This window comes from Triturus cristatus, chromosome 4_1 (assembly GCF_964204655.1).
Source record: "Triturus cristatus chromosome 4_1, aTriCri1.1, whole genome shotgun sequence".
In the NCBI taxonomy this organism is placed as follows: domain Eukaryota; kingdom Metazoa; phylum Chordata; class Amphibia; order Caudata; family Salamandridae; genus Triturus; species Triturus cristatus.
The window spans coordinates 1,108,238,931-1,108,263,442 of NC_140585.1; the positions used below are offsets into that span (position 1 = coordinate 1,108,238,931).

The 24,512-nt window shown below is 50.6% G+C and overlaps 1 protein-coding gene across 2 annotated transcripts in view; it reads left to right on the plus strand.

Annotated features, from left to right (window-relative positions):
* The window catches only part of LAMB4 (laminin subunit beta 4), a 572,267-nt gene that overhangs the window by 289,546 nt on the left and 258,209 nt on the right, over positions 1–24,512 (plus strand). For both annotated transcript variants that reach the window (XM_085654108.1, XM_085654109.1), the window contains exon 15: positions 20,927–21,079. In XM_085654108.1, the coding sequence (XP_085510234.1) occupies positions 20,927–21,079 (153 nt within the window). The remainder of the gene's footprint in view (positions 1–20,926; positions 21,080–24,512) is intronic.

The window sequence follows — 24,512 nt, forward strand, 5'->3', positions numbered from 1 at the left end:
CTGATTGCCAAAGTCAGTGATTGGTGTGTTCATGATGTAGACACTGAAGACAGTCCTCCTGTTAAGCATAAAACTTACAAAGTGACTGACAGGGTGAGAGCTTGCATCAAGGAGGAGATCTCCAAGATGCTTGCATTGGGGGTGATTGAGTCCTCTAACAGTCCTTGGACCAGCCCAGTGGTCTTGGTCCCAAAGGCTGCCGCACCGGGTGCCACGCCAGAACTCCGGTTCTGTGTGGACTACCGAGGGCACAATTCAGTCACCAGGACTGACGCGCACCCCATCCCCAGAGCTGAGGAGCTCATTGATCGGTTAGAGGCTGCCCGGTACCTCAGCACGTTTGATCTAACATCTGGGTACTGGCAGATCACCTTAACTGATGGGGCAAGAGAGAGGTCAGCATTATCCACACCAGATGGGCACTACCAATTCCGGGTTATGCCCTTTGGGATGAAGAATGCCCCTGCCACCTTTCAGAGGTTGGTCAACCAGGTGTTGGCTCTGGGAAGTGTTGATGGCGCTGCGGAGAGCAGGCCTCACGATCAAGGCGAGTAAGTGCCAGATCGGGCAGGGTTCTGTGGTGTACTTGATACACCAGGTTGGGAGCGGCCAGGTGGTGCCCCTACAGCCCAAGATTGAGACCATCCTGGCTTGGGAACCCCCAAAACCCAGACAGAGGTGAGAGCCTTTTTAGGACTCACTGGGTATTACAGGAGGTTTGTCAAGGGGTATGGCAGCATTGTTGCACGCTTGACAGAGCCGACTTCCAAGAAGCAGCCCAAGAAAGTGAACTAGACTGACACCTGTCAGAAAGCTTTTGATGCCCTGAAGACTGCCATGTGCATGGCGCCCGTGCTCCTGGCACCCAACTTCTCAAAAGAGTTTATCGTACAGACAGATGCTTCTGAGCATGGTGTGGGGGCTGTTCTTCCACAGATGAATGAGGAGGGCCTAGACCAACTCGTAGCCTTTATTAGTAGAAGGTTACTTCCACGGAAACAGAGGTGGAGTGCAATCGAGCGTGAGGCATTTGCTGTGGTCTGGGCACTGAAGAAGTTGAGACCATACTTGTTTGGGACACACTTCCGGGTTCAGACAGACCACAGGCCCCTCAGATCATTGATGCAGATGAGGGGTGAGAATCCAAAGCTGTTGAGGTGGTCCATTTCCCTACAGGGGATGGACTTCATGGTGGAACACTGCCCTGGTACAGAACACGCCAATGCTGATGGTCTGTCCAGATTTTTCCGCCTTAGTGAAGAGAACTCCCAAGGGGTGGGTAGTTCTCCCCACAATTCAGCTGGAGGGGACACGCGTTAGACCTGGCACCATTGGAGTGGGTCTCCCTTCCATTTTTTGCTGTTGCCTCCTTTGTTTTTGCTATGTGTTTTTCTGGTTTAGATGCTTTGGGCACTGTGCCACTGCTATTCAGTGCCATAGTGCAAGTGCTGCCTGTTGTAAAGTGTTGTATTGAATTAGTGACTCCATGATTGGTTTATTTGATTTACTTGTCAGACCCTAGTACAGTGCACCATGTGGGACCAGGGCATGTAAATCAAATGCTACTGGTGGGCTTGCCGCACTGGTTGTGCCACCCACAGAAGCAGCTTGTAAAGTGTGTCTCAGCCCTGCCATTGCAGAGCCTGTATGCTGTCTGCTGACTGCCATGTCGACTTGGCAAGTGCACCCACTTGCCAGTCCCTTAACCTTCCCTTTTCTTAATATCAGACACCCCTAAGGTAAACCCAAGGGCAGGGTGCATTGTAAGTATAAGGTAGGACATTCCCTGGTGTATGTGGCATGTCCTAATAGTGAATTACAGCCATTTTTGTTTTTCACTATTGCAAGGCTACCAGTCCCCATAGGCCAGAATGGGCAGTTTGATTATAACATTTTATAATCCTAACTGACCCAGGGAACATGGTAGAATTCGAGTTTAGTATGCCTGAACTCAGAATGATAAAATACATATTTTAGTGAAGTTGGTTTTAACATTCCGTGTTTGAAATTACCACTTTTAGAAAGTAGGTATTTTCTTGCCTAACTGTCCAAGCCTGCCTCTGGTAGATTGTGTAATCCATAACTGGTTTGTGAGTGAAAGGGGCTGGGGGATTAAAGGAGACAGGGTGAGTCAGCACAGGGCTGAGCAGACCTATCTGCATGTAGAGTGGTGAGAGGAGTTGCACCTGGGTCTGAATAGGGCTGTGCCTGTCTTCCATAATGCTAGCTTCACCTCCTGTGGTGCGTTTGATGTCCCTGGCCCACAATGTCAAAGGAAAGACGGAGTCCTGTAAGCAAAGTACTCCAGGACTGCACAGAACTGGTTTGGACTAGGTACAGACACTCTCTGCCTTCAGAGACAAAGGATTTTGGTGTATAAATACTGGGGCCCAGACCCCAAGACTTTCGATCACTTCTGGGAACCAAGACGACCCTTTGCCAAGGAGAAGAACCAAGGAAGCTGGAGGAGGAGACTGTCCCTGTGCTGTGCTGTTGGGGTTAGCCTGCAGTGGTTACTTTATTTGCCAAAGAAAGGAGAAAAGGAACTTTAAGTGTACTTTTGCAATCTTGAAGAAGAATCTCCGAGGGCTTGAACTGAGCTTGACTCCTGCCTGAAGTCTCAGGGATATAAGACTTCACCACCAGCTCCCCTGAATTCCCTTGCTGTGGAATTCTGCCTGCAGAGAGGTGCCTACTGTTGTTTGGGCCCTCTGAGAAGACTGCGAGTCGCTGGGAGCTGGAAGCGCGATGCAATGAGGAGAAGCGTGTCGCCACCCCAGCAGTTGCCGTCACATCGCTGAAGAAGCGTGCCGCCGCTGCAGTTGTTCATCTTCGCATCATCGACGAAGCGCGTTGCATCACCGGAGAAGCGTGTTGATGGCCACAGAGGTCACCAGTGCATCACCGGAGAAGCGTGTTGCCGCCACAGAGGTTGCCAGTGCATCACCGGAGAAGTGTGTCGAAGGGCCTGTCACAGCTCAGAAGTTACCGAGTTTGCCGCATGGCTGTCGGGTGTGCATACATCGCATCCAACGCTGTCGCATCGCATCGAGACACCATTTTCTTGCATCTCACCGGATCGTTGCATCGCATCGAGGCGCCATCTTGTCGCATCGCACCGGATCACAGTAAGAAACCGATGCATCACCTCCTCTCCGGTAAGGAACCGACACATCACCTCCCCTGCGCTGCAGTAAGGAACCGACGCATCACCTCCCCCAAAGCAAGGAACCGACGCATCACCTTCCCTGCGACCCTTTTGTTTGTATTGCGTGATCCAAGATACTTTGAGAGTAAAGTGTCGCATTTACCATCTACATTGAACCAAGCTATTTCCTACCATTTTAGAATCTATTTCGGATTACAGTACTGTGGATTTTTGTTGTTTGGTCTTGTGTTAAGTCTAGTAAAGATTACTTATTTTTCTAAACTGGTGTGGTGTCCATTTGTAGTGTTTTCACTGTATTACTGTATGTGTTCACAAATGCTTCACACACTGCCTCTGAGATAAGCCTGTCTGCTCATGCCAAGCTACCAAGGGGATGAGCAGGCGTTATTTTAGAAGTGTACCCCCTTACCCTGACTAGAAACAAGGGTCCCTATTTGGTCAAAGGTACTTACCTCTGCCAACTAGAGACCCCCAGTTCTAACATTTACCTATTGGTACTAGACCCCCCCACCGACTACACATGTATAATTCATCCAAAACTCCAGAGTGCTGGCACCCATGCGGACAAACTGCTACGTTGCTACACATTCAATGGAATTGCCCAAAAATACAGAACTATTGGGAGCAAGTACTCGCAGACATAGATACACATTTTGACACAGTACTGCGGATTTCCTACATATATTGTTCTAGGACTCACGAATCCTCTCACATTCCCTTTCAAATTGAAGCAAGGCAGGCAGATTGGCTTGGCCCTAGGGGCGGCAGAACAGAACATCTTATCCCACTGGGGCTCAGACCTGGTACCCACACACTTAGGTTGGCTGCACAGGTGATGGCATATTCTTGGGATGGAACGAATCACCATCTCCTTATCTAACCAAAGTCCTTCCTTCTCTGAAATATGGGGGCCATTCCTAACCTTGCTGACATCGGAATTCAGGGAACTTACCTGCCCCAAGTATTTGCGGCTCTTGAGATTGACTGAGACCTGGGACCCTCTTAGCCTTTATATCTAGATCACTAAATGGGATAACATAGGGCACCAGCTGGGTTGGGACCTCTCACTTTCCCTCTTCCCTTCCTTCACTTGTTTTCCTCTTTTCCTTTTTATATAAAGCAGTCATCAGGTCCGGAGGTGGGGGTTGGGTAGGTTGATTGCTGACACCTTATAGCATTCGCGGCACTGACAGTAGGGTCCTACCTGTTAATGTAACACAGCTTGGTGTCTCTCTTTTCTTTCTCTCGTTGATTATAAACCAATAAAGAGATTGAAACCAAAAAAGCTCTAGAATGGAGACAATACTGAAGCTCTTCCCGCTGTATGGAATATCCCATTTAAAAGAGCAAGCTTTTTTTTTTAAACCTTCTGTGTCATTTTAAAAACGCATGACAGGAGGAGCCTAGCGCTTGACCAAGATGGCCGCGTGAGCTCTGAGCTCCCGAGACCCTCGCGCCCTCCGTCGATTATCCTGTCTCTAATCCTGTCGGTATGCATGGCATCGTGTGGATGACCTGTCAGGGAGGCGATTGATGCTACCCGCGGTCGGATCGCCCACCGGGAACCGGACTTATGCCTGGCGGAAGATTGCGGCCTATCTCCGAGGGATGCCAGGGGCTAGAGTTGGCAGGATGCCCGACTTCTAGTTGAACAACAATGGCCAGGCGAGGTGTGAACTGTCGGACAGAGGTCCCCGTCCTTTCACTTTCGCTTTCTCTCCCTTTGTCAGCCCTGCCCCTGGAGAGCTCTTGGTGGCTTTATTACCCTATGGACGCTCTGCAGGCTACTCTGGTGGCCCACTGCAGAACTGATCACTCCTGATTCCTTTCATTGAGAGGGACCCGTCTTATCTGAACCGACCTGCTTGGTATCAACCATGTCGGGCAAAGCAGAGGTGGATCGGCTGAAGGCTAAGTCTACCAGGCGGGGAGCCTATACCCAAGTCAATAGTATGGACCGCTATGCTCTGCAGAAGGGATCACCGAGTGGGTCGAGCCAGTCGCCGGATACCCAGAAGGCGGCCTCGCCTTTGGCCCCGGAGCTCTCACTACAGGATGTCATGGGCGCGCTCGAAGGGATGCAGACTTCGATTGGGAGACAGTTTGATGCCCTGGCGCATAAGGTGGATGCCATCTTGGTGGATGTTAACCTGATCCGTGCGGACTTGGGCAAAACGAATGAACGGGTTAGGACCCTGGACCTCAAGACCACGGGCCTCACCGATGATGTCACGGAACTGCAGATCGAGGTTCGTAAGCTGAGGACCGAGAGTGATCTCGCCGCCCGCCGGCTGGAGGACTTTGAGAGCCGGGCCAGGCGCAACAACGTGCGCGTCATCGGGGTCCCGGAGTCCTCGGATGAGGCTTCGGTTGACCTGCTTGTCGAGGACTTGGTGCTTAATCATCTGCAGCCTAAGGGTCTTGGAAAGTTCTTTGCGGTTGAAAGGGCCCATAGAGTGCCGGGTGGGAGGCCCAAGGTGGGTGCCCCACCGAGGCCGATCGTCGCTCTGCTCTTTCATTTTCGAGATCGGGACGCTATCCTGCAAGCATCGAGGGTGACGGGCCCGGTCCCCTTCCAGAACGCGTCGGTGAATTTCTATCCGGACTTCACCCAGCAGGTGCAGAGGCAGAGACAGGGCTTTCTGGGGGTGAATAGGCGGCTCCGGGAGAGGGATCTGAAGTATGCCATGCTCTTCCCTGCCAGATTACGTGTGGTGCACGAAGATCGGACATTCTTCTTTGACTCTCCTGTTATGGCCGATGAATGGCTGGACGCTTTGCCCCGGCGACGGACGGGGGAAGACATTGCCGAGGATGGGGACAGTGGCCGGGATGGGCAGGGCTGATTTTTCGGAGCCGGTCTGACTCGATTTGGCTATATTTGAAGACTTGAATAGAGTGCAGTCAATGCGGAGGGCTGCGGGAGGACGAGGGGTGCTCTTTTCCTCCCTTAGGGTACTTTTTGTAGATTTTGGGTTTTGTAGAGCGACAGGCACACTGCAAGTTGGGGGGGGCTTTGTAAGCTGCAGCAGGGGTGCAGGGTGGGGGGGGTTTCTGGGATTTTGGGTTTGTTGTTGGGGGGTTTATTTCTGCAAGGCATGGTGATTCTTTTCAGGACTGTTCCATGGTGGCTCTTCGGGTGTGGGGTGGGCCTCTTTACGTTTGAGGATGGGGGGTAGGGGTTTAAGTGTTATAAGCTGGAATGTTAATGGTTTGGGGGATCGCATTAAGCGTGGGATTGTTTTGCAATTCTTGAAACGGTCAATGCCGGATGTTGCCCTGCTGCAGGAGACGCATCTTATAGGTAATACATGCTATGCTCTGAATAGGAAGGGTTATAAATTCATAGCACATTCGGGATTCTCCTCTGGGTCCAGGGGTGTGGGCATCCTAGTCAGAGCCTCGCTACCATTTGAGGTGGACTCCACCATTGTTGATGATAGGGGGAGGTTTGTGGCGGTGGCGGGGCGGTGGGAAGGAAGAACTTTGGTTTTAGTTTCGGTTTATGTCCCGCCGGCCCTGCAGGCCTCCACGTTCACAGATCTGGGTAGGGCCCTGCTGGATCTCCCGGGGGGTATGCTTGTGGTGGGAGGTGATTTCAACGCTGTTGGCTCCGGCCTGCTGGATAGATACCCGCCCAGAGACACAGGGGGGGCTCAGAAGTGGCTTCCAGACTTCCTAGACACGCTTGGCCTGATAGACTGCTGGAGGCTCCGGCACCCCACACAGAGCCAATACACGTTCCACTCCGGGGCACATGGTAGTCTTTCCAGGATTGATTACCTACTCACTCTGGCTGCGCATGCCTCATTGGTCTCCGAGGCGAGGCACATGGCGCGTGGTATATCTGACCATTCGCCAGTGTGGATCCGGCTGGATCTAGGTCGGGAGGGAGAAGGAAGGGTGGCCCCTATCAACCCGTGGTATTTCTGAGACCCCAAGATGCGCAGCGCGCTGGTAAAGAAAGTAGATAATTTTTTCAAGGACAATCAGGGATCCGTGGACTCGGCAGTGTCGCTGTGGGAAGCATTTAAGACCGTGCTCCGAGGGGAAGCCCTCTCCCTAGTAGTAGCTGCCAAGCGGCGGAGAGATGGCGAGGTTCTGCAGGTTGAGGAGGAGATCGCGGCTCTGGAGGGAGCGCTGGAGGAGGAGGTTACAGAGTCCTCACTGCATGAGCTTTGCTTGAAGCAAGCTGAGTATAAGGACCTGGTGACGAACGCCGCTAAGAGCCTCAGTAGGGAACAGCAGGGCCGTTTGTATGATGTTGGTGACAAGGCAGGGAAACTCCTGGCTTGGCTGGACAAAAAAGAACGGGTCAATAGAGTTGTGCCAGAGTTGACGGGAGAGAGGGGAGAGGCGATTGTAGAACCTGAGAGGATTGTAAAGTGTTTCTCGGACTATTTCTGTAGGGTTTATGCCTCAGTGTCGGATAGGCCGCCCGAGGACTCTTGTGACCTCCTCCGTGATATCGAGTTGCCCTGTCTCTCCGATATAGATAGGGACGATCTAGATGGTGACATAACGGTTGACGAGGTGGCGGGGGCTATCCGCGCGTTAAACTCGGGCAAGGCCTCGGGACCGAACGGCTTGCCGGTCGACCTGTACAAGCTATTTCCGGATAGGGTCGCCCCTCACCTGCGCGCCATGTTTGTGGAGGCGCGGGGGAGTGGGACCCTCCCGTTGGACCAGCGACTGGCGACGATCGTGGTTATACACAAAGAGGGCAAACCCCGAGATAAGTGCGCCTCATATAGGCCTATCTCACTTCTTAACGCAGAGCCGAAAATTCTGGCTAAAATCCTGGCGACCCGATTGATTAGGGTACTCGGTGACTTGGTCCACCCGGATCAATCCGGCTTCATCCCGCACCGAAACACAGCGTTAAATCTTCGGCGCCTTCATGGTGTAATCGCCAGGGCGGGCACGCTGCGTGAACCAGCTATTGTGGCGTCTCTTGACGCCACGATGGCCTTTGACACGGTGGAATGGGCATATTTGTGGGCCGTGCTGACCAAGTTCGGCTTCGGCCATGGTTTTGTGAGCTGGGTGAGGTTGCTGTATGAGGGGCCACTTGCGAGTGTGGTGGTGAATGGTCGGGCGTCGACTCCGTTTCAGCTTGGGAGGGGTACTCGGCAGGGTTGTCCCCTGTCGCCTTTGTTGTTCGCCCTCGCCCTTGAGCCGCTGGCTGCGTGGATACGTTGGCACCCGGATATACGGGGCCTTAGATGGTCGCCTGAACACGAGGACCGTATTTCGCTCTATGCCGATGATATCCTGCTGTATCTTGCCTCACCCAAGAAATCACTTATAGTGGTCTGTGACGTACTCACTTCTTTTGGTAGGAACTCGGGTCTTGTTATCAACTGGAGTAAATCGTATTTGTATGTTCTTAGTGGCGAGGTTCCACCGATCCCCAGAACATGTTCGATACAGGTCGCTCAGCAGGGCTTCGTGTATTTGGGGATTTTTATCTCCATGGACTCTGCTGTGCGATATGAGAAGAACCTGCTCCCCCCCCTGGCACGCCTGAGGCGGGATGTTGAAGGCTGGCGGAGGCTGCCGCTCTCCCTCGTTGGGCGTGCGGCCCTGTTCAAAATGATGTCTCTTCCCCGCTTCCTCTACGCACTGCAGAATACTTTGGACTGGGTTCCGGCCAAATACTTTCGGGAGGTCAAAGGCCTCCAACGAACGTTGCTTTGGGATGGGCGGCCGCGAATAGCTATTGCAAAGTTGACGCTTCCATGGTACGACGGGGGCATTGCGCTCCCAGACATCCGACGGTACTATTGGGCCACTCAACTGAGCGCGATTAATCATGGGTTTTATGGCCCTGCCCTCAGCCCTGGGTATGCCATGGACAGGTGGTTGCTGCGTGGTGGTAACTACTACAGGGCGTTGTACTCGCGGTCCCTAGACTCGTCCCTCACGGGGCCCACTGGTGTGGCAGTGCGTGTGTGGAAGATGGCAACTGACTCGCTGGGCTGGAAGGATAGGCTCACCCTCGCTACCCCGCTGTTTGAATCGGAGAGACTGGGAAGGCTTTGGCACACAAAAGGGTTTGATAAATGGGACCTGATAGGCATCTCCAGGGTGGGAGATGTGCTGAATAAGGGGAAGGTGAAGTCCTTTGAAGAGTTGCAGACGGAGTATGAGCTGGGGCCCTCCGAGTATTTCCGATATATTCAGGTGCGTCACGCCCTCCGATCAGTCCTCGTAGAGGGTGAGAAGGTGCCTGAGTCCTCTCCTTTGGAGGACCGGGTCCTTGATGGCCATATGCCCGAGAGCACGATCTCGCTCATCTATAAGAAACTGATCAACGTCCGGGCGGACATGCTTCTGGGGCTGAGGGACCAGTGGACTAGGGATGGCCTCGAGTTGGATGATGAGGATTGGCAGTCGGCTGTTTCCTCTCCTAAGGAGGTCGCGATCCCGTCGCGTCTGAGGCTGGTGCAGCTTAAAATACTGCATCGAGTGTATGTGACGGGGCCAAGGCTGGTTCACATGGGATTCTCGGAGGACGGCCTATGCAGGAGGGGATGTGGTATGGTGGGTACTTTCCTGCATATCATTTGGGAATGTGGTGTCATTACGGAATTCTGGAGGAGAGTCCATGCAGTGATGGGGGAGGTGACGGGCACTGCTATGCAGCCGGAAGCGCGGTGTTGCCTCCTGAATGTCTGGGGGCCCACTGACCACGATGAGGCACAGACCCAATGGGTGACTCTGGGTAACATGGTCGCTAAGAGAGATATCGCGCGATTGTGGGGCTCCGCGGGTCCCCCCACATTGACCGCGTGGAAAGAAAATATGGACTGGAGTATGTTAAGGGAGAAGACGGTCTATTGCGCTAGAGGCCGCCCCCGGAAGTGGCACGCCATCTGGGGGCGGTGGAATCAATACAGGGGGGGAATATGTCTTGCCCCGGATCTGGATCCTCCCGAGGAACAGCTTTCCTCCTAACCTTCTTTCCAGCTCAGTATGGTTTATGGACTTTTTTGGCCTCTGCTGTCCCCCTTCTTCCTCTTTACACTGTACTGTAACTGCTAGATGAGTGGGGTCCGGCCTCCCCTGGGGGGCTTCACCATGGGCTTTCAGTGTTCTTGCCTTGCTGGGGTTTGTTGTGTGTTTTTGTGTTTACTTAAAACTGAACCTTTGCACTTCTCCTTTCACGGTACTGGGGACGCCTCTCTGTTCCTATATATCGATGCTGCCGAACCTCCGGGTTGTCGGCTGAATAGCTGTGTCCTGACTTTTGAAAATAAAGGTTTTTAAAAAAAAAAAAAAAAAAACGCATGACAACATACAACATACAACAAATCAGCACTCCAAGAAGGTACAGTACAAGAGCATCAGAGGCACTCCCAGCTCTTAAAAAGTTAGATATTACAATATTAACGCAAATCAGCGGAGCACGTGTAGTGGGAGGCGTGGCCTGATGCCAATGGAGTAGGGCGAGCTAGCCCGCGATGATCCCCCATCCAGTGCCATCGTGACACAATCGAGGGGTGCAAGGCGTTCAAAACGAGGGGCCCGACCCCCACTAAGGAGCAAACACCAATAGACTGGCTGCGGGGGCTGTTAGAGCAGACAGAGCCATTCACCGGAACTGAAATGCAAAGTCGCATGAAGAGGCAAGATGGTGTCAGCTGAATAACACCAACTGGGAGATCCTTGGATGCGGCGTACCACCGATCGGAATCTAAAGGAGTGGGGCACCAAACGATCCGGAGCCCCCGGAAGATCGAGCAAAGGGTGAGCCACGATGCCTGGGCTTTCCCCTCCTGAGCAAGGCGGCCGCACGAAAATAGTGGCTGCAGCCTGCACTTGAGCCGTGAGTGCGGCCGGCACCTGACGGCAACACACCAAGTGGAAGGAAATTGATGCTGGGGCTGACGGACTGGCGCGTGGCTGACGACCATTCGGACCCCGGAAAGTCAAGCGGGGTGAGCCCTGACGCCCAGGCTTCTCCCTCCTAAGTAAAGGAGGCCGCACGAAACTGGTGGCCGGGGCCTGAAATTGAGCCGCGAGGGTGGCCAACACCCAACTGCACTGCACAGAGCAGAAGGAGACTACTACCGGGACCTGCAGATCCACACGAGGCCGACGGGTGGCCCAGACCCAGGAAGATCAAGCATAAGGCATTCCCCCATGGGCAAGGACAGATGCACGAAAATGGCGCCCGAGTCCTGGAATTGAGCCGCGAGGGAAGCTGATACCCAGCTGCACCATACCGAGACGTAGGAGACCACCCCTGAGGTCCGAGGACCCATGAAAGGCACCCTTTGAGGAGTACCAAGGTACAGAAATACGGAGGGGGAGCGATCGGAGAAAGGGGAAAGCAATATTGACAGCGGCCTTCGATCGGGGTGGTGAACCCTGCACCGCGAGGGCAGCCGACACTTAGCCGCATAGCAGGCGAGAGGAAGGAGGCAACTGCCAGACCCCACAGAGCCGCGAGGAACAAAAGCAACTCCCCACAAAGATGGAACAGACATAGCGGAGGAGTGGCACATACAAGGTGGACTTGACCACGGCCCAGGATTTGAACCGCTACCCCGAAGGAGAGAGCTGCGAAGGGAAGCACACCTGCGACGAACGAGAGGAAGAGGGGGGAGCTACAAAATTAATGCCCCGACCCCCACTTTTGAGACCCTAAGGGGACGCAGCCCAACAAGAATTGAGGAGGAACTAATTGAAAGTAAAGAAGAGAGAAGTCAATGCACTCCTGCACTCCCTGGATATAAAGGAGCTCGCTGGAGCACTCCACATCACCGCCAGAGTGGAGGTGGGCATTGTAGCCATAGAACTGCCTGGCCCCTCAACCCCAAACCGGCTTGGGCCTGCGTGCCGAGAGTGGAGAATGAGAAGAGGCAGGAGTCTTAGAAGAAGAGGACTGCACTTATGGAGAGGAGCCACTATGGGGAAGGTATCCAGGAGAAAAGATCCGGAGCAGCAGTAGCAGGCGGCCTATGACCCGGGGGGCCTGGACTGAGGGCAGACAGTAGCAGCGCTGGGAGAGAACTTTCAGATGGGCCTACCCTCCAAGACATACTTCAAGCCATTAAGACCTCAAGGGTAGCGGTGGAAACAAAAATAGACACCCTCAATGAAAATCTGGGACTGCTGAGGACAGACCATAGGCGGCTGGCGGAACGGATCACAACAATCGAGAGTGATATCCACGACATGAAACCTAAGCTGGTCACAGCTTCAAGTAGACTCTCAGACATGGCAAAGCGAGTGAACACGCTGCACCTCAGAGCGGAGGATGCCAAAAATAGGGCAAGGTGCAACAACCTGTGAATCGTTGGCCTGCTGGAAAAAAGTCAAGGGGGCGAACATGGTCGCGCACCTAGAGGACTAGATCCATACCAAAGTGACAGAAGAAGGACTCTCTCCCTACTTTGCCTTAGAGCAAACACATAGAGTACTAGTGAGAGCCCCCAAGCTTGGGGGACCGCCATGTCCAGTGGTTCAACGCCTGCTATTTTATAAAGACAGAGACCACGTGCTAGGCCATGGCCAACTTGTAGTGGACAATAGCATGGTTAGAAAATTCCTTGATTTCTCTCGCAAGGTCCCTAAACAGAGAGCATCCTACGTGGCTACCAAAAGGAAACTGCAGCAGCTGGGCATACAATATTCCATCATGTTCCCAGCTATACTGAGAGTGCCAACAACCGATGGGACACAATTCTTTAATACACCACAGGCGGTGTGAGACTGGATTGGCCAACATGCACCACAAGAGCAGGGCAACTTCAGACAGGGCAGGTGGGAAGGGGGTACGGACCACCAAAGAGAGAGAGGAGGAAAGACAGCAGGTGCCCCATCTGAAGCAGAACCACGGGAAAGAGACAGAGCATGGCAGTAATAGCATCTCTCAGTGGATCTGGGTGGGGAGAAACTGCCTTGCTGTCTAGGGAAGAATCTAGTGACTCGGACCAAAGCTCCAGCACAGTGGCGAGAGCCAGCCAAGAAATACAGATGATGACCCCCAGATTGACAGATGACATCATATGAACACTGGTGGCCATGCAAGTATTGCAGAGAGGGCTAAGAAGGGGGGCATCAGAGGGGCAATGACAAACTGGGAATGTTTAGGCCTGGGCCCCAGGCATGCTGCCTGAACTATGAGCACACTGGACTGGGGGGAGTTCTGTGGGGGCGAAAGGGCACTGCTCCTCTCCGAACTTAGTGCTTGGACTGACCCATCTTGAGTTTCAAATATTAATAGTTGTTGCACACATGTGCAAAGCTTGGATGGGGGAGAGTTTCTCACTTGTCATGGGGTGGGGGAGTTAAGGGGGTTATAACTTTCTTAGTTGGGGACATTGCAGGGATCTTTGGTTAGACTGTATGAGGCAAAATACTAATAAAGGCCGCATGACCCGTGTCTCAAGGAGAGCCTGGGAACAAGGAAAGAATGGTGGGGGAGGAGAAAGGGAGCAATGGGTAGTGAATGGCACATAACCTCTTGGCCTGGTATGTTAGCGGTATGCATACCATACAGAAGCGACATAAAATATTCTCCCACAAGAACAGACAAGGGGTTCACATCGCCCTTTTGCAGGAAACCCAAACCCTGGCTTCAGGGAGAATCGCGCTGCACAGCACATAGAGAGGACAGGCATACTACACCTCATACTCAGCGTTTGCTAGAGGGTTACTGATCTGGATAAGGGCGGGGGTTCCTTTTCTACACACAGGACACAGGGCTGACCTGGAGGGCAGGTACCTAATAGTCATGGGTAAACTGGATGGACACGACGTAACATTAATGAACATATATGGGTCGAACTCAGACCATGCTGCTTTCCTGGATAAGATATCTGGCATACTGGCACCCTACATGATTGGCTCCATCATCATGGGGGGAGATTTTAACTGTGCAGCAGACCCAGTCCTAGACCGCTCCCAGACTGCTCAGGGACTCCCCGGTTCATAGGGTGGCAAAGACCTTCAGAGGGTGGCAGGCCCGATGGGGATTGGTGGACCCCTCGAGATGTGCACATAGAAAATACTCTCACCTCTCACATGCACACAAACTCCATGTACGCCTGGATACTTTCCTATGTTCACCTGACATGCTTGCCTTAACACAGGGGGTGGAATACCTGACCCGCACGATATCGGACCATAACCCAGTCTTGATGAGGCTAAAATGGGGAGCGAGACACTAACCCATCCCTACCTGGCACCTTAAACCTGAAGTACTGGAGGACCAGGCTTCCTCCAGGAGACTAGGGAACACATAACTTCCTATTTCACTGACGATGCCAACTCCGCAGACTCTAGGCTGAAGGAATGGGAAGCCTTTAAGGCCGTAATCAGGGGAAGGTTCAAGCGACATCCATTGGGGTCCGACGGACACTAATTAAGGACGTGGAAAGGGCAGACTGGGTGTTGTGAGACATAGAGACACAACGACCTGAACGCCCAGAGCTCCGATAAGAGCTCCTGGGCGCTAAGGAGGATGTGGCAGTCCTAGAAGAAGGACTAAGATGTTTTGACTATTAAACATACACGGACTACACTCATGCAGAGAGAGGTAAGGCTTCTGACCTGGCTGGCCAATCCGGTCCGCAGAGGCTACACCATAATGGAAATAGCGGATCAAATGGGGCATCCTTTATATAAACAGACTGAGATAAATGGTGGATTCCTTGAATTCTATAAATGCTCATACAAGAGCTTGGGGACACAAGAGGGAGAAGGGACGAGGGAATTTCTGGCCTGGACCCCTTCCCCACCCTAACTGAAAACGATGCGGACCATTTGGGGGCTGAAATCTCAGAGCACGAAGCTAGGGCAGCCATTAAAGGACAGGCCAGGGGTAAGACCCACCCTCAACCTTTTACCAGAGTCAGTGTATAACAGTTGAATCCATGCTCTAAACTGAGGCCTGAACCCCATAACTTTCATCACCTCCAAAAGATACACCCAATCCATTGTATAAAACGTCTTTTTAGTATCAATTGAGGCCAACACAATTTCCTGCTGACTGTCTTCTACCTCGTGAAGCACATGCGTAAGGCATCTCAGATTAAATGTCGTGGTGCGGCCAGGAATAAGCTAAACTGGTCTACATGAACCAGCCCAGACACCACCAGACCCAAACCAGAGGCCAGGAGCTTACATAATATTTTGATATTGGTGTTTATCACCATGAGCTGCCTGTACGATGCAGGATTTGAATCATTCCCCCCATCTTAGGCAACCTGTATATAAGGTCTTCACACACACTAGGCCGGAGTACCCCTTTCTCCTTGTCTTCCAAAAACACCTCTAATAAGTGTCACTGTAAAATTCCTGATATAATGCTGCTTGGAATCTGTCCCCCCCCCCCCACCCCGGGCAATGCTTTTAGGTAACAAGCCAGGTCTACTCCAGTGTAACATTCCGCTTCCAGTTCCCCTGTAGCCACTGTGCCTGTCTAGGGCATATCCAGGGGGGTCAGAAAAGCCTGAATCTGATCCAATGAGCTACGAGTGCCCCCCCAGTACACCCCATCCAAGTGTTTCTGAAAGGTAGCAACTACCTCCACCCCTGAGGGTGCTCCATCTGGTTCTATCGGATGAATCACAGGGGGTGGTGCATTCTCCCTTCAAAGCAGCCACACCAGCAACCGGCTTGGCGTATCGCTCTCCCGATTCAAGTGCTACCTGTGCTATTTAAGTGTATATGCTTCTAGCCTACCCACTTTCCCACTATACTCCGCCATGTCCTCAAGTTGATGCTCTGGGTTGGTCAAGTCTAGCCTCTGCAACCCAGCCAATTCTTCTACCTCAATGTGCAACTCCTGCACCAGCTACCTAAGCACCCTATAGCTCAAACCTATGCACTGCCCTCTCACCACAGACGTCAAGGCGTCTGATTCGACTGCAAAGCCACCAATCAAGCCCCAATTAGCCTGTAAATATTCAGTCAAAGACTGGAACAGTGTATCTCTGCCTACGACATCCGCCAAGACATCTACAGGGCTAAGCCAATTCTGAGTTTGTGTACTGATACCCCATGTCCATTTCACAGCGCACCTATGTACGATCCGACAGAAAACAGGCCAAGTGCAGCACCGTAGGCAGGCACTCAACTGAAAAGCCAGCAGCCATCACACTATCCAGCCTACTGAATGAGCAGTGGGTGAGCGAATGGTACGTTCAGATGCTATCCGATGGTCTATGAGCCCTCCAAACGTCTAAAAGCCACAAATTAAACATCATCTCATGCAATGAGGCAGTGAATTTTGGCTTTGTGTCAGACCTGGGAGGCCGCCTATCCCATTCCCCATCCAACACACCTTTAAAATCTCCCAACCAAAGAAGTGGGCCATCAACATCTGCATCCATCAGGTCCTGGAGCCTGAAGTTAAAGCATTCAACATTAGGTGAATTATATTAAGCAATGAGACAGCCCTCCCATCAAGCCTATCCTGTAGAAAAACATGCCCTCTTTCCACATCTGCGGCCACATAACTAGGCATGAACGAGGTCCCCGGAGCCACGCAACCCAGTACCCCGTTTGCATAAGAGGAATAAAAGGCATAATACAATTACCCCTTCCACTTCTTGACCACCCTATCAATCTCTGTATCTTTGAGGTGTATCTCCTGGAGACAGGCAATATTTACCCTTTGACGCCTCAAAAAGGAGAGGACCCAATACCTCTAGACATAAGTACCCAGTCCCCAGACATTCCAGGTAAGTATAATATACTGTCCTTCCATTTGTATGATATGCCAGTGTGCGGCTACTCACCATCTCCACTACCTCAGCAACCTGCAGAGAACACTGCACAAAAAAGAAATCCACCAGCATAAAAACTTGAAAAGCTAAACAAACCTACCCTCCGCAGGACAAACATTGTAGAACTATCATGCTACATAAGCCCACCCTGTACTATGTGCCTGGACAGTACAATATCCAGGACATATCCACCTGGGATAAGGACCCCAACTCCAAACCCTCTGCCGACTCCCACCTGTTCGATAGCCCCAAGGCTCCCAGCACCGCGTGTGCAGCAGCACACATTGCTGAGCTCGAGGGTGTAAATCTAGAGCCCTGTAACAAAAAGATGGGTGATAAACAGTACAGTACATATCCATGGCTGAATCCGCATCACCTGAAAAATTTCCCCACCATGATGGAGTGACGCACCCAGTCATCGAGAGAGTCATGCCAATGAAGGAGAGAGAGACTGGTGCCCAAAATCATGCTCAGGAAGAACACCTCCTTGCTTCCTGCCCCCGCAAGCGATCACTGCACCCTGCAACCTGAAAGTAAAACATTACTAAGCAAATCATTCCTCTGTAGGTAGATTTGGTCTTTGGCACAATGTCCGCTGAGTGTCCATCTCTGCTACTCGCATGGTGCCATCATCATTTATCGTGACTCTATGTGAGTCTTGGTATTCACCCACTGGCAAGCACACCCTGAAGCGGCCCATCCAGGCACCACAGCCCTGCGGTACCCCAAAGCAACTCCAGACTCCCAGTCTATGGGTCAATGCACCATCCCATACCTTCAGCCTATCCCATACTTCCTGTGATTGCTCAAAGAAGGGTGCCTTGCCATTAGAGAGAACCTTCAATTTGAAGAGGTAAAGTAACATGTACTTTAGGTTCATAGCTTGCAACTTCTGTTTGACTCATAGGAACCATTTGAGTTGCTCCTGAACGTGTAATCCGTGAAAATGGCAAAAGCATGATTGTCAAATTTTGAGATGACCTGGTCCCTAGCAGCTCTGAGGATACAGTCTCTATCCCTGCAATTCAGTTTTTTGGCTATAATGGCCCGAGGGATCCCCACGGGCATCGGAGATGGCACCAGAGCACTGTGCACCCTCTCGACCACAAATATTTCCACCAGCCCCCACAGCCTCAACTGCAGCCGTATCCATTGTTCCAAGACGTTTTCCACTGAGAAGCCCTTCTCAGGTTCCGAAAACCCCAGGAATTAGAGGATACATTGGTGGGATCATCCCTCAGCATCCTTCACATGAGCCTCCAACTGCCCTGTGACCGTTGTCATCCTCGCCATCTGCTGCTTTAGCATGGAGACATCACTCTGAATGGACTCTATGTTGTTCTCAGCAGTCCTTACTTTCTCAGTCACTCTCCTCAAATCAGCCATAATCTATGGCAACTGTCCCAATCTTATGTTCCAGCACCATGTGACAACCACGTATACGCTTGGCGTGTGAGCTCTCGCCCTTCCGCTCCGAGGAGGAGCCTCTTGAGCTTTCCCCGCCTGATCAGCCACTGATATGGCTGCTGGAGAGGGGCATACTGGGTGATAGTGTAAGATGCCGGTGTATTAGAATGCTTGTCCTTATCCATACTTGTGCCAACACAAGGCTGCACACATAGTACTATTTCGCCCACAGCCCTCCAATATATGATGGACTAGATTCGTCTGACCAATACAAAGGGGAATCAACCAAGCTGTGAGTGTCTGGCACAGCAGCGCCCAGCACAACACCCCAGCCTACAGCGCCAGCCGCAGTTAACTGCACTCCTCCAGGGTGCACCAAGTCACCACATCAATGAGCAAGGGCCATTCAAGAGAAGCTCCCCAAGGAAACTGTCCCCCTAGGCCCCTCCTCTCCTGCCACTCAAGGTGGTCTCGGCTCATTGTGTACCTCCTTTGCCACTGCCTGCATGCCTTCAAGCCTCCACAATAGCCAAGTCACAGTCTGTCCGCAGATGCAGCCCCCGCAGTGTGCTCAGGCCTGCGCACCACCAGCATTTGTCAATCTATCCAATGGGGCCACAATGCTTGTTGGATAGAGGCAGCCTCATTCCTGCGTCCATCAGGTCTCCATCTCACACCTGGTCCACTGCCAGTCCCAACACTTGGCACTAAACTGCCTCTCCCAGCAACCCCAGCAGCAGAATGGCGTGACCAGGGCGGAGACGCCCCTGCCGGCCAGCAGCAGCCCCCGGCCTTGCAGTGTAGCACAGGTGACACAGGGAGCAGGGGAGCACAGCCACCTCATGCAGAGGAACCCCTCATTCACAAGACTAATCCTGGTAGGCAGCACTCTCCCGCAAAGGCCTCACAGACACCAACACAGTGCTGCTTCTACGCTCTCCCAATGTATTTGTCAGGGGCTCCCCACTGCCCTCCCAGCCTCCTTGAATTCCTCTCAGAAGTCTCTCCTCCCGTCATGCCCCGGGGATTGCAACGCTGCTCCACAACCGCCGCTAATCACCCCCACTACCACCGATCGACACGTGCAGGGAGGCCCACCAGAGTTCCAGGGCACCAACAGCAGTTGTCTCGCCCCATGGCTCCTACCCCTGCCAAGTGCAAGCCAGAGACGCTGAGGAGCTCCGCACCACAGGGATGGGGCTCAGCCACGTCCAACAGGCCCACCTAGGCCACAGTACTACGGCTTGCTTCGCCTCCCACAATAAGACTCCTCGGCAATGCAGGAGCCCACAGCACAACTCAATTTAGGCAGCCCTCTGCTCTGGATTAAGTATCATGCCACCTTCTTCCATTTGTGGCTCAGGGCACAGGATTAAGGAGGATCAAGGACGAGTTAGCCGGGAGCGGTGAGCACTACGTCCTGACGGCCATCTTGCCAGTAAAAGAGAAAATGTTTTAAAGATTCTCCTCACCATTTGTGAATTGTGAGGTGTGACCTGAAAACATGTGAAATTGCTTTTTCTTATTCCTAATTCTGCAAAAAGAATGAGCTAAAATGCATTTTGTGTCCATTAATTTTAAAGATGTTACCTTTCTCCCTGTAGGTGCTGAAAATGGGAGTTCACAATCCAGGAGAACTCAATTTGCATTGGCTCCAAATTGGCTGTGATGCTAATATGGGTGAAAACATATTTTAAATCAGTTCACGCAATGAAGTGCAGTAAGTAAAGTTGCTATGCTGCGTTGCGTGAACAGGAGAACGTAGAAGTGCACCATATCTACTTAAAAGTGGCACAGTCATGCTATTTCTCTCTCTGTGCTGACGCACTTGTGACTGCCATGCGACAATGTAGCCACCCTTGTGTCATGGTGCAAGGGTGTCTACTTTGTAGTCAGCATAGTTTTTGTGCAGGAAGGGCTCACATCCTACACAAAATCAATGCTTGAAGGCATCTCCCTCTTTGTTTGTCTGCTGCAGAATGTAGCATAAAGGACAGAGGAAAGAACAAGAAAAATGAAAACAATTCTCCCCGTTACGCCTGTCTCAGGGGTGCATAAGATTTTGGTGCAAATCCTTGTCCACAACTCTTTGTAGATAGGAATGTGAGTTAAAACACCAGAACGCATATACACCACTCATGGAAAGCCCCTTTGTCGCAAAGTAAGGCAATGCAGCGCATTGCATGGCTTTAATTTACTTTGGGTTACAAACCAACACAAACTGTGATTTGTATTGGTTTGTGAATTGTGAATTGTAAATCCCAGCAGAAGACTTTGCATAACAAAACCAGACACAAACTCTTTGTAAATCTGGACCATTTTTGGACCACTTTTTGTACTATTTACAGGATCAACATGAAGAAGTAAATGCACTCACTCCATGGACATGGCCAGGGAGACCAAATAAACAACTGCAATTCATCACATCAGAGCCTCACTGATGATAGTAACTCTGTACAAATGGTTAATATAACACAACAGGAAGCACAGAGTTTATTTACATCGAACTGTAATTCAAATGCCGGTCAGTAACTCAGAGACTTTGTGAGGCTAAAACAAGTTTGCAATCAATAATTTCCTCGAAACGTATTTTCTTTTATCACAGATTAAAACCACAGCAGCACCAACCACATCCCCAGAGCTACCGGTGTGTGATGACTATTTCCGCCAGCAGGGAATTGAGTATAAATACATTAATGGGAGGATCATTTTGAAAAGCAAGCCGGCGGACAGTGCAAGAGAAAGGAGACAAGTGCAGGTAAGGTGTTTTTTCAATTTCACATTTTATTGTGGTTTCCTGGTTTAGAGGAAGCGGCCACATGGGATGTGGCACACTGCAGATAAAATGCATGGCATGCAAATGACCCTGTAGCACTGCCTGAAGACCTGTAGTATCGACTTAAGAAACATTAAAATAAAAAGAGGAGAAGCAATCAAATGGAAGGGGAACTATAAAAAGAGAACATCGAAAACTGAAGGACTGGTCGTCCAGACACTGAAGCACACACTTATTTTCAGATGAACGTGCACGTGAACAGAAAATGCCACCATTCACAGTGCATGAGAGCCAATGACTGATGCGAACTGAACCATTATCCCATGAAGCACACTGTCATGGATGGAAGGGGCATATAAATAACGCTCGGACAGACCGTAGGCAGAACAGAGCTGACCCAATGATTTTCTGTGTTACACAATCCTGAGATTCAGAAGGAATTATTACAGTGTACACCTTCTCCACTAGTCTGTCAGATGCAGTAACAAACACCCAAATCCTAGCCTACAAAGGTAATTGTTGCCTTTCATTTAACAAAGTACCTATCTGTAGGTTTTCAATTCAAGTTCAGTCTTTAATCAACATCAATACCATAAAAGTTACTGACCCAGTAGCATTAAAATGTATATTAAAAATAGCTTAAGATGTACACAACCAAATTTATGAATACCAACATTCATAGCAAATCAGACATTTACATACATTTGTCATTAGACATCACAAAAAGATGGAAGAATATTTGCAGTCGTATAAGCAATAATTATCAAAAAATCAGGTCATTAAAAGAAGCGGTTAGCCACAAAACTGTTTTGGAATATATCTCGGTCTAAAGTGCACTGTGTATTTTCTTGTGAAAATTCAGTGAGCAGAAAAATGGGGCGCCTGTCTACCGACAACGTTCATGAATTGAGTGGAGCGGGCACGCGAAGGGCAGGCCTTAGGGGATAGTGCAAAGCAATAGGTTTAAAGTGCACAGTTGGCGTATTAGTCTTGTGTCAAGAGTTAGTCGGCTAGGTGTGTGAGGATACGGGACAACAAGTTAGAGCACCTGTCTGCCAACAACATTCTTTTAATATCTGGAACGGGGTCAAGATAGGCAAGACAAGTGGACTAGTGCAGGGCAGCGATTTTGAAGTGCTCAGTTAGCAAATTGATCTTACGCCAAAAGCCAAATGGGATGGATGGGTAAGGAGCTGGCTGGGTTCGGGATACACACTCATTCTACAAAAACCTTGTGGAGGGTTCACTATGTATACCACGAATTATATCCAACCAGATGCAAATTGATACATAAGAGCACAATAGACAATGACTGTTCCTTCCTTAGGGGCTATTAGCAAATACTTAATAAGTCTTGAGTGTGTCTTGCCATAGCTTTCCGTCTTAGTAAGCACGCTCTTCCTAGGAATTTTATACCGGTCTTGGATCGCTCAGAGCGATGCTAACACCACCAACAGGGGCTCATTGTCTAATGAATTTACTATGTTCAAGACCAAGAGTGCCCTTGAACCTTATTTAGATTTCATCATTGACCCTATTGAGAGGAAGCTTAACATTCAGTTTAGGTTTGGAACTTAGCCCCTTAATACATTTACGGCCAAATGGTCAAGCTCCTCCGCACTTCTCTTAACATGTCCAGTCTGCAGGGCTTTCAACGAAACTGTAGCACAAGTCTTGTTTGTTGGCCTTGTGTATTCTCGACCAAGATTGTCCTGGATTAAACCAGTCTGCTTTCAGATGGGCACCCTGAGATACATTGAAGCTCTAAGAATCCTAAAATGGGACCCTCGTCCACTGTTTGCCTGTGCAGTAGACAAATCTGCCCTCTGAAGTTTAAAGTCAATAATGGAAGTGGAGGTTGTTGGCACTGCAATACATTCCTCATGGCTGTCTTCCTCCCATCTGTGCAGCTGCTAGAGAAGAACAAACACCGTAAATTATTTAGTTATCTAAGACACTTTTATATCATTACAATGTCATGTGTGTGCCCCTGAAACTTTTAGCACAGGCAGCTGGATAAATATACAAAACTTTCATAGCAGCGTGGAGGCAAGCACTTTTTTGCGGAAACACAGAATTTCTGCCCAATCAAAACATGTACTCTTGACTCCCATCATGTGGGTGGAGCCAAAGACTCTCTCTAGCGATGCTCACCTAATTGTCTGGTGACAGCTGCTCTGTCAAGCCAGACCATAAAAATTGAGAATAATTTAATGAACAATATTTTAAGTAAAAATAACACCAAAAAGTGCAAAGGTGAGGATGTGGCCTAAGGGTTAGGGCGGTCGACCTCAAATCTGGGGAACCTGGTTCGAGTCCCAGCAATGACGCTCAACATCCTGTGATTCTGGGCAAATCACTTAATCTCCCGTGCCTAACAAAAATGAATGTGTGCTTGTGTAACAAAACCGGTGCTCATGAAAAGCGCTCTGATACGTGATACCTTCTGGTCAAGTTTGCGCTATATAAAACTCCAGGAAAAAAAAAGCACCATTGGTAGACAACGGTTGTGATAGACTGTAATCTAGGTGCGATTTTAGGCCCACCGCGTTGGAGCACAGGTTGGCTACACTAACCAGGTATAACGCGGTGAGAGGTTGTTTCACCTTGGAACTTGGTCTTTTTTCTGAAAGTCAAAATCCTTTCACCAGACAAGGCACCAGCCAATAGCCAAGAAATAGGAAAGACGTTGCATGAGGTCCGGGTTAAGATGGGGTTTTCAGAGGAAAAAACTCAGAACAGGAAAATTTTGGACCCAGGAAAGTCCACTCACTGGTCGGATACTTTTTGCGCTTTTGGCCATGTTAAAAAGTTTTACTTGGATCTAGTCTCTCTTTTGGAGATTGGAATTCTCCAGTGGGGAAAGTTTTTGGGCTGTGTCCGAAGAGGGCTGCAGAATGCTGGAAACTTCTCGGTAAAGTCCTTGTGGATTGGCTTCTGCAGAGAAGCTTGGAACCTGTTAATACTGGTCAGCTGGGCACTTCATGAAAAGGCCTCTTGCAGCTTGTTGTGGCCCTGTTGCTTACAGAGAAGGCCAGCCAACTGACCCTTGGAGTCCATATCTATGTCCTGGGCACAAGTGGGAGCAGGTATACCCCTTCAGGTCTCTTCAGAGGTCTCAAACAGCAGGTGCAGTCCTAATTACGCGCTTCCACAGGTAAAGAGCGTTCTAGAGAAGGTGTCTTTGGGTGCCACATTTAATTCTGGTACTAGCCTGTGGGTGGGTGTTACTCCAGGCCCCTACCTACGCAATAGGTCATAAGTTCCCAGGGGTAACCCTACCCACTTTTGCAGCAGCTCCAGTATTCCCTATCACAAACAACCCCACAGTGCTTCTAATATTGCTTACCAGGGTTTCTCTATGGGCCAGCCAGCCTTTCTAAAGTGAAAATAGCTTTTGTGTGCTGTCACAGTA